The sequence below is a fragment of the Orycteropus afer genome, unplaced genomic scaffold, assembly GCF_000298275.1.
Source record: "Orycteropus afer afer isolate SDZICR_OR568_19922 unplaced genomic scaffold, OryAfe1.0 scaffold00061, whole genome shotgun sequence".
NCBI lineage: Eukaryota > Metazoa > Chordata > Mammalia > Tubulidentata > Orycteropodidae > Orycteropus > Orycteropus afer.
The window spans coordinates 3,508,486-3,517,596 of record NW_006921648.1 but is presented as its reverse complement, the minus strand read 5'-3'; the positions used below and the strand labels follow the sequence as shown (position 1 = coordinate 3,517,596).

Here is a 9,111-nt window from a genome sequence, read left to right as displayed (position 1 = left end):
TGAAGGGCAGCTAGGGGCCATAGTCTCAGTGGTTACACCAGGCTCCATTGGACCAGCAAACCTGGTCCCCACCTTCTTTTTTTTTTGCCTCCAAATGATTTTGAGTTTTGAGCCTGGAAAGTCTTAAGGGGCACTTCTGCTCTGTCATATGGGGTCAACTCGAGGGCACAGCACAACAAGACAGGTGTAATAAAAAAAGACAACATAACACCCGTTCATGAGAATATGGAGAAACTGGAACCTTCATACATTGCTGGTGGGATGTAAATGGGTGTAACTGCTTTAGAAGACAGTCTAGTAGTTCCTCAAAATGTTAAACACAGAGGTATCATTTGACCCAGCAATTCCACCTTGAGAGAGACACGAAACCCTGTGTCCACACAAAAACTTACACACCAGTGTTCACAGCAGCATTATTAGTAACAACCAAAAAAGTGCAAATAACACCAATGTCCATCAATTGATAAACAATATGTGGCACAGCCATACGGTGGAATGTTAGTCGGCTGTAAAAAGAATAAAGCACCAATAGTGAGAATGAACCCCGAAAATATGCAAAGTGAAAGTGGGGGGCAGAGGATGGTAGAGAATGGGGGGTGGCTGCTAGCGATCATGGGGTTCTTTCTGGGCTGTGGAAAATGTTCTAAAGTGAGATTCTGGTGATAGTTGCACAACTCTGGATATACTAACACCAGTGAAGGGAACACTTTATTTTTGAATGGTACACTTTACATGGATGAATTTTATAGTATGTGAAAAATATCTCAATAAAGCTATAAAAAATAGCATTTTTGTTGTAGAAATAACTGGAGATGTTTCAACACTGACTGTCTATTGGATGGTGTCAGGAGTTATTGTTAATTTTACTGGGCATGATCATGGTATTATGGGATGGGTTTACAAAGTCCTTTTCTGCTATACATGGAGAGATCTGTGAGGTCTGGATTTCCCACCTACCCACTGATGTTTCCCCGATGGAGGGCACCCCAGGTACCAAAGGGCAAGGACTGGGCAGGTGCAGAGAAGGTGGCAGAGCCGTGCAGGCTGCCCCATGGCAAGGGCTGCCCAGGAACGGAGGAAGCCTGTGTTCTATGGGGTGCTGGTCTCCTATTACGACACCCAGCCTGACACCCAGCCTGCTGTCTGACCTGGCCCAGGGACAGCCCTGGGCTCCGGCCCTCGGGAGGAAGGGGTCAGTGGAGGGAAGCTGTCTGAAAGGGTCAGGTCTGGATTGTGTTGGTGGAAGAGGAAACAGGAAGGGCCCATCCCCTCTGCCCGAGGCCCTCACAGCACACGCAGCTTGGATGGGACTGAGTTCAGGAAGAAAAGCGGCCCTTCCCAGAAGCTGTCCCAGTGGCCCCAGCAGCCGGGGCGGGCACTGGAAGCCGGACTTGTCCGGGCTCGCAGCTTTTGCTCTCTCTGAAGAGGGCTTCGAGAATGCTAGGTTTGGTCCAAGGGTCCACTGTTTACAGAGGCCTCGAGGGGCCTGACAAGAGGCCCAAGGCAAACGCCAGCTCAAGCAACCAGCTAGGACTGGTACACACATTCCACATCCAGGGCTGTGGCCAATGGGAGTGGCAACCATGCTTTGCTCCCAGAAAAATAAGGAGCGTTAAGGGCACTTCACAGCCCAAGGTGCAGGAGGGGCCCGAGGAAATAACAGTTCTCACGGTTGCTGCAGTGACTCGGCCCCTGACTCCTCAAACCCCGCCTCTCTTCAGGGTCCTCGTCCTAGTCTCCCCCAGCTGTCCTGACAAAGAAGAGAAATTTGTTTTCACACAGTTCTGGAAGCTAAAGTCCACTCCTTTCTTGTCAGTAGCCCTGGCCGTTCCTTGGGTGGTAGACGGGGCCTCACAGAGTGTGTTTTCCCCTGTGTACGTGTGTGCGTGCGTGTGTATGCGTGTGTGTATGTGTGTGTATTCTGGTCTTTCTATAACCCAGAATTGATAGGTATAGGATCCACCCTACATAGCATGACCTCATTAACAGAAGAAAAGTCAGACCCTGTTTCTAACAGGATCTCAGACACCAAAAACCAAAACCAAACCCCACTACCACGGAGTACTTTCTGAGTCATAGCGACCCCTATTGGGTTTCCGAGGTGCTAAATCTTTACAGAGGTGGATTGCCCACCTAGTGGTCCTTCTGTGGAGTGGCTGGTGGGTTTGAACCACCACCCTTCTGGTTAGCAGTCAGATGCCTTAGGCACTGTGCTATCAGAGCAAGTTCTGGGCTAGGGATGCAACATGGGGACACAATCCAATCCTTAACAGCCCTTAAATGATGTCACAAAATTCTCAAAAAATCCATTTCAATTTAAAATCCTTCTAATTTGTAAGATATACAGCAGGAGTTTTTTCTTGGGGGAATAAAATTTGGGAAAAAAAAAAAAAAAAAAAAGACGGCAACTCATTAAAATCTCTCCAGGACTGGGACCACAACTTTATTTAGGAGAACAGGGTTAGGCAGAACCACCTTGACAGACAGCTGATGCCCCCCATTTCCCTCCTGGGGTTATTATTACAAACAGAAAACCAAGGCCTCAGGGGCACAGACCACGGGGCACAAGTGCAGCTTTCTGAAACACCAGGTCAAGGGCGCTGCCCAGGCGCTGAACCAGGGGTGGGGGCCGGGCCTATAAATCTGCAACTTTGGAAAAACTCCCAGGGTGGGAAGCGCTGGGTTGGGTCCCCCAAAGGTTACAGGGTCACGACACGCAGCGGGGGGGTTAGGAATCCAGTTTTCTGGCCTTGAGATTCTCAACTGGGGGTGATTTTGTCTCCCCCACCCCCAAGTGGGCATTTGGCAACTTCCAGAGACAATTTTCGGAGTCCCTGGGTGTGTAAATGGGTAAGTGTTTGACCACCAGCTAAAAGGTCAGTGGTTCACCACTCCTGCGGCTTCCAGCCAAACGACAGACAGGCATATGAGGTGAACACGTACCTGAGGTGGACACACTCCTTGGAGGGAACAATCATGGGAGAAACAAGGGCTGCTTATGCACAGGGAGACAGCTCAGGGGGCAGGAGGGCATGGAGGGATGGACACAGGGAAGAGGTAACTATCAGGAGGAAGTGAGAGGAGGAAGGTTGGTGGTTCAAAGCCACCCAGAGGGACCTCGGAGACAGGCCTGGTGACCTGGTTCTGAAAGGTAGCAGCCTTGAAGACCCTACGGGCCAGTTCTACTCTGCACGCAAGGAGTCACCGCCACGTTGTCTCCCAACTTGTGGAGTTGACTCGGTAGCAACTAACGACTGACATTTTTGACTGTCACAGCTGGGAGGTTGCTGCTGGCAGGCGGTGATGATGCTCACCCCTTTACAATGCACAGGACACCTCCCCGTCCCCCAAGGAATGACTCCAACGGAGATGTCAACAGGGCTGATGGTGGGAAACCTTGTCATCTAACCCACTGGCCCAAGTCTGGTGCTGCACTGCCCAAAAGCACCAGCTCCCACACACGTGGGTCCCCTGGAACCTTCTCTCTCTCTCACCAGGGGAAGAAGCCCTGCTGGTATGTGCTCTCATTTCCTAGGCACCACTTGCCTGTGTGAGGTGGGCAACTGCTGAAGCCTATGGCTATCTGCTTCCTCACTTCAGGTTGGCCCCCTGGAGGGGTGCCCAGTAGGGCAGCAAGGACAACAACCTGGCCACTGGCTGAGAGGAAGGGGTGGAGGGGGTACAGGCAGGCGAGGCCAGCTCTCCACACACTGGTTCTGCCCCCACCTGGGGGGCAGCCTGATTGTTCACTGGGTGCAGACACTTAGCTAGTCAGCTTGCATCATCCTAGACCTCGAAACCATGGCAACCCTGACAATGGGGGCATTGTGGTAACCCCTGGCAACCTCAATCAGTGGACAGGGCGATGACATTCTCACGTTCTCCAATGCTGGGATCATTCCTCAGCTGCGTGGAGGCCTTGGGGCTCTGCACATCCAGGCCCAACACAGCACGCCTGCAAGTTGCAGGACTCCAGGAGTCCCTGGGTGGGACTTTCCTCATGAGCTGCTCAGAGTCCCCCACATTCTAGAAGCTTCACCCATCGAGGAAGCTGCTCCTGCAGCTGGTGCCTCCGCACACTCACGTCCACGCCCTGTGCTGCCGCTGCCATTCCTGTGCTGAAAAGGGCTTCTTCTCCCTCTCTCTGCCCAGGAAGTCCCTGGGGAGAGCAAATGATTCAGCACGAGATACTAGCTGGAAAGGCTGGCAGTTCGAGTCCCTCCGAGACAGGCCTGACAGTCTGCTTCTGAAAGGCCACAGCCTTGATAACCCCATGGGGCAGATCGAGTCCCACACACGGGGTTCCCCAAGTCAGAACATGGCAGCAGCTAACAGCAATCCAGGCCCGTTCCTGCTGCTCCGCCCCCACTTCCCTTCTCCCAGCGCTTTGTCCCCAGTTCTCTCTGTGGGGCGCCTCACAGTGGTCCCCAGGGTGCTGAGTGTCCTCCCTCCGCCCCTGCACACCTGCCTGTCAGCCTCTTCCACCTGCTCTGAGCCTAGAGACTGACCCATATAGATTGTACCCACAGGGCCCCCTCGCCCTCTGACCTCTGGCCCTCTGAGCTGGCCATTAGGAGGATGAGGAGAGACAGATACCCTATCCTGGATGTTTCAGTGACACAGACAGTTGTAGGGACCCAGAGAACAGCTGAATGCCAACCTGGCCCCCAACCTGGCTGCACTCTCAGGCCTGACCTGCCAGCCCCACCCCGAGGCTGGGCCTGAGAATCCCACCCACCTTCTCTGGGCCCAACCTTGACCTCTCCTCTGCGTGCCTCCAGGGAATGAGGCACTTTACCCATGGCCAGACTGCCCAGGGGGCAAGGACGCCCGCTGTGACCCGAGGGCCCGGCCTACAGCCCTGTAGCACGTAGGTATGATTGGCTGAGTCACGGCCCCACAAAGATGTCCACATGCTAATCCTTGGAACCTGTGCACAGGAGACCTCACATTGCAAGAGGGACCATGCAGATGTGATAGGGAAGGATCTTGAGATGGGGAATTATGCTGCTTTGTCCAGCTGGTGCCCATGGAATCAGTCACAGGGGCCTGATAAGTAGGAGGAGCTAGGATCAGTGAGAGAGACATGTGAGAATGGAGGCAGAAGTTAGAATACCCACTGCTGTCCAGTGGATTTCGACTCAGGGCAACCCAGAGGGTTTCCAAGGCCGTCAATCCTTACGGAAGCAGACTGCCTCATCTTTCCCCCACGCAGCGGCTGGTGGTTTGAACCACCAAGCCAAGTGCCAACCACGGTACCACCAGGGCTCCTGATTCTCCCCTACAGCCCTGCTGACACCTGGATTTCAGCCAGGGAGAGCCATTTGGGACTTCTGACCTCTAGAATGGCAAGAGAATAAATTTGTGTTGTTCGAGCCACCACATCTGTGTTCATCTGTGGCGACCACAGTAAGAAAGTAACTCAACAGGTAATAGCAGTTAAGGTCTACTTGGCCCTGGGCAGGCGTCAATAACTCTTTCCCTCGTTTAACCCACACAGCAGCTGTATCAGGCAGGATTATGTTTTCTCTGTCTCGTGGCAAAGAAAATGGAGGCAAAAGAGGTTGAGTGGCCTGAGGTACGACTGAGGGGCTGGTGCTGGGGTTTTCATTGCTTCCCCACTAGTGTGGCCCACGCCCGCTCTGCTTCATTGCACCACCCACCCACAACCTTCCCGTCTGCTTTCCAGGCTCACCAGCCTCCTCTCTGTCCCCTGAACACTTCGCTCCCTCATGCCTCAGGGCCTTTACACCAGCTATTCCCTCTGTCTGAAATTCTCCCCACCTAGGACATCCTCAGGAGCTCTGGTAGCATAGTGCCTATGGCACTTGACTGCTAACCACAAGTCTGGCGGTTGGAACCCACCAGCCACTCCTCGGAAGGAAGATGGGGCAATCTACTTCCTTAGTGATACTGCCTCGGAAACCCAAGGAGGGGTCGCTATGAGTTGGGTGCGACTCAACGGCACATAACAACAACAACAAGTCATCCCCACTCACCCTTCAGAACCCACCTCCAAGGCCACTTCCCCTGGAGGCCTCCCCAGTACTCGAGGGACTCCGTCCCCAGTTATACCTCCCACAGTCTACAAACTTCTCTTGTGCAGCACTTACTGGAACTGGAAAAAAATATATGTATACATCAATTAAAGTAACTCATTCTCATTGCCATCAAGTTGATTCTGACTCATAGTGATCCCTCCTTGGGTTTCCAAGGCAGTATCTCCATGGAAGTAGATTGCCTAGTCTTCCTTTACAAGGAGTGGCTGATAAGTTTGAACCACCAGCTTTCTGGTTAGCAGTCTAATGTCTTCGGCACTACGCCACCAGGGCACGTTAGCATCTGATTAGTATCTGTGTCCCTTAGTACATATGGGCTATGGGAGAATGGGGACCATGTCTGTCCCAATCACCACTGGGTCCCCATGGCATATGCTGGGGCCCCTCACAAATAGTTGCTTAGTTAACATTTGTTGACTGTATGGATGGATAAAAGGATTTAGAGATGGGCAGACAGACGGATGGATGGGTAGATGAAAGAATTGGAGACTGGTCAGTTTTAAAGCCACGACCCTAAACAGTTTGGTGACACCAATAGGAGGACTCTGAAAATAAGTCCAGGACTATTTATATATTTATGTTTTAGGACTAAAATCTATTTTAACCCGGCCTTACTTAAATAAACCAGGTAAGCTGCAATGGTTCTATTCTGTCTGACTCACTGAGTTGAATCACGGCACCTTTCCCTCCTTGTAGGGGCTGCAGAGGAGCCAACTCCATGAGGACAGTTCAGCCTGGGCGATCCACTGAGCCCCAAGCAGGACTGGCAGGACAGCCCTGAACACAGCTAGGTTTAAGTTCTAGGCAGACAAGAGGAATGTGGAGGATCTTCCCCATCAGGCCAGGGGTCCCCGCACGTCGGGAAAAGGTACCCAGAGCCTTCTGCAGCGGCACACCAGAGGTACTGGGTCTGGGGTGGGAGCAGCAGCCCATGCACTGCCTCCTACTCCAGCCAGAAACTTGCAGGTAGTAAAAAAGTGGACTTCCAGATAGGTTGTTGAATCAGGAGGGAAAAAATAATTTTAAAAAGAAGGAAAATCTGATGGTGAAAATTCAAGGAAATAAATTCTTCACTGAGGTTTAATCAAGTTGACAACTCTTAACCCTTCTAGGGCCACCATTATTGAGTGCCTGTTATGTGCCTGGAAAGGAGGCAGTGGACATAGCAGTCAACGGGAAGGCCCTGAATCAAACGGCCTTGGTTCAACTCCCTGTTGCACCCATCACTCACTGTTGGACCTTCAATAAACTACTGAACATTTCTGAGTATGTTTCCTCACTTACAACACAGGGATAATGCTCCTTCTTCCCTCTTTACGCTGCTAGTTCTTGTAGTTTTTCTTTTTAATCTGCTTGCTTTCTGTCCATCTCTTCCCACTAGACCACGAGCTCCTGTTCACATTACACCCCTAGTGACCAACATGGAATCTCTTCCACAGTGGGCCCTTGATTAATATCTGATGAAAGATGTGAGCAGGGGGCCTTTGTTCTGTCTGAGTCCAAAGCCCCATCCTTCCCTCTCTGTTATAAGGAGTTTCTGTTGTTAGATGCCTGGAGTCGATCCAACTCCTAGCGACCCCACGTGACAGGAGAACTACCCCACAGGATTTTCTAGGCTGCAGTTTTTACGGGAGCAGATCACCAGGTCTTTTCTACTGTGGAGCCACTGGGTGGGTTCAAACCATTGACCTTTCAATTAGCAGCTGAGGGAGTACTTAACCTCTGTGCGACCAGGGCTCTTTGTTATAGGGGAGAGTTCATCAAGTGAGGGGACAAAGGAGCAGGAGGCAGGGTACTTTTATTATGCCCTTGGCTCCCAAACGAAAGGTTGGCAGTTCAAACCCACCAAACAGCTCTGCGGGAAAAATACCTGGCGATGCGCTCCTGCAAAGATTACAGCCTAGGAGCCCCTCCAGGGCTGCCCTCCTCTGCCACCAGAGGGAAGGGGTATGGAAGTGCTCTGGAGGCTGGGTGGCTTACCTTGGCCGTGGCTTCTTCATTGCCCTCCAACATCTTCCTCAGCTTAATGAACTGCCACATGTCCTGGGCGGGCTTGCTGGTCCCCTGGCTGGCCTCCAGCAGCTGGGAGGTGGAGGGCAGCCCCTGCAGCATGGCCATCTCACTCTCTAGCTTGTCGATTCGGTTCACCACGTGGTCAAAGACGTTGTTGAGCCTCTTCATGGGGTTCAGGATGGGCTGGGCATCCCCTTCCCTGGGCATGAGCATGACCTGTGAGGTCTGGAGGAAGTCCTCGTCCCCTGAGAGGACCTTCCTCAGCTCGGCCATGTGGATATGTTCCAGGATGCCATGCAGCAGCAGGTGCAGGGCCTGGAAGTTCACCACCCCGCCCTGAGGGATGGCGATGTTCACCAGCTCAGTGAATGTAACCGAGAAACTCATTCTGCAGCCAGGGCTGGCCGGGCCGGGTGCTGGGAGGCCTCGGGACCAGGGATGGCTCCTGGGGAATGGCACGGAGGGTCCTCAGAGGTCCAGGGAAGCAACAAGTCACTACTGTCAGGGAGAAAATGGCATCTGTCCTGACTGGAGCTCAGGTCGGAGCTTCTGCTGGTTGCTAGGACACCAAGGAACGTGGACAAGTGGGCGTGCTTCCGAGAGTGTGGAGGTGAGCAGGTGTTCTGGGCCTAGCCTGGCCCGGAGTAGCTCTCATTCATATTTGATGAACACTTGAAAAAGCGGATCACCAGTCTAGTTCGAGCCCTTGATTATGTAAAATTGATGAACCCTTCCAAGAAATGAACAGAAAAGGCAGTGGGAGGACGCTCGCTCCTGGGAAGGCCCTGGAATCGGGACAGAAGAGTGACCAGGAGTTAGGAAAGCCAGTTTTCAAGAAGAGAGTGTGAAGAACTCACTTGGTTTCCAGGCACTGGCCAAACGGCCTACAGGTCTAGCTGGGGAGAATGCAGGAGGTGAGAAGGGCGGGGACAGCAGTGTTCACCTGCTTGATCCTGCCCCTTGCTTCCCACCTCAGGGGGAGGAGGCACCATGTGCTCTCCCCTCGGGCTGGGGCTCCCCCAGACCTCAGCTCCCCCAG

At 52.7% G+C, this 9,111-nt stretch overlaps 1 protein-coding gene across 1 annotated transcript in view; it reads right to left on the bottom strand.

The window, feature by feature from the left end:
- CUNH16orf96 (chromosome unknown C16orf96 homolog) overlaps positions 1-8,459 on the bottom strand; it is a 44,057-nt gene extending 35,598 nt beyond the window's left edge. Inside the window, exon 1 of the mRNA XM_007939712.1 lies at positions 8,040-8,459. Coding sequence (XP_007937903.1) covers positions 8,040-8,459 — 420 coding nt within the window. The remainder of the gene's footprint in view (positions 1-8,039) is intronic.
- Between the last annotated feature and the right edge of the window lie 652 nt (positions 8,460-9,111).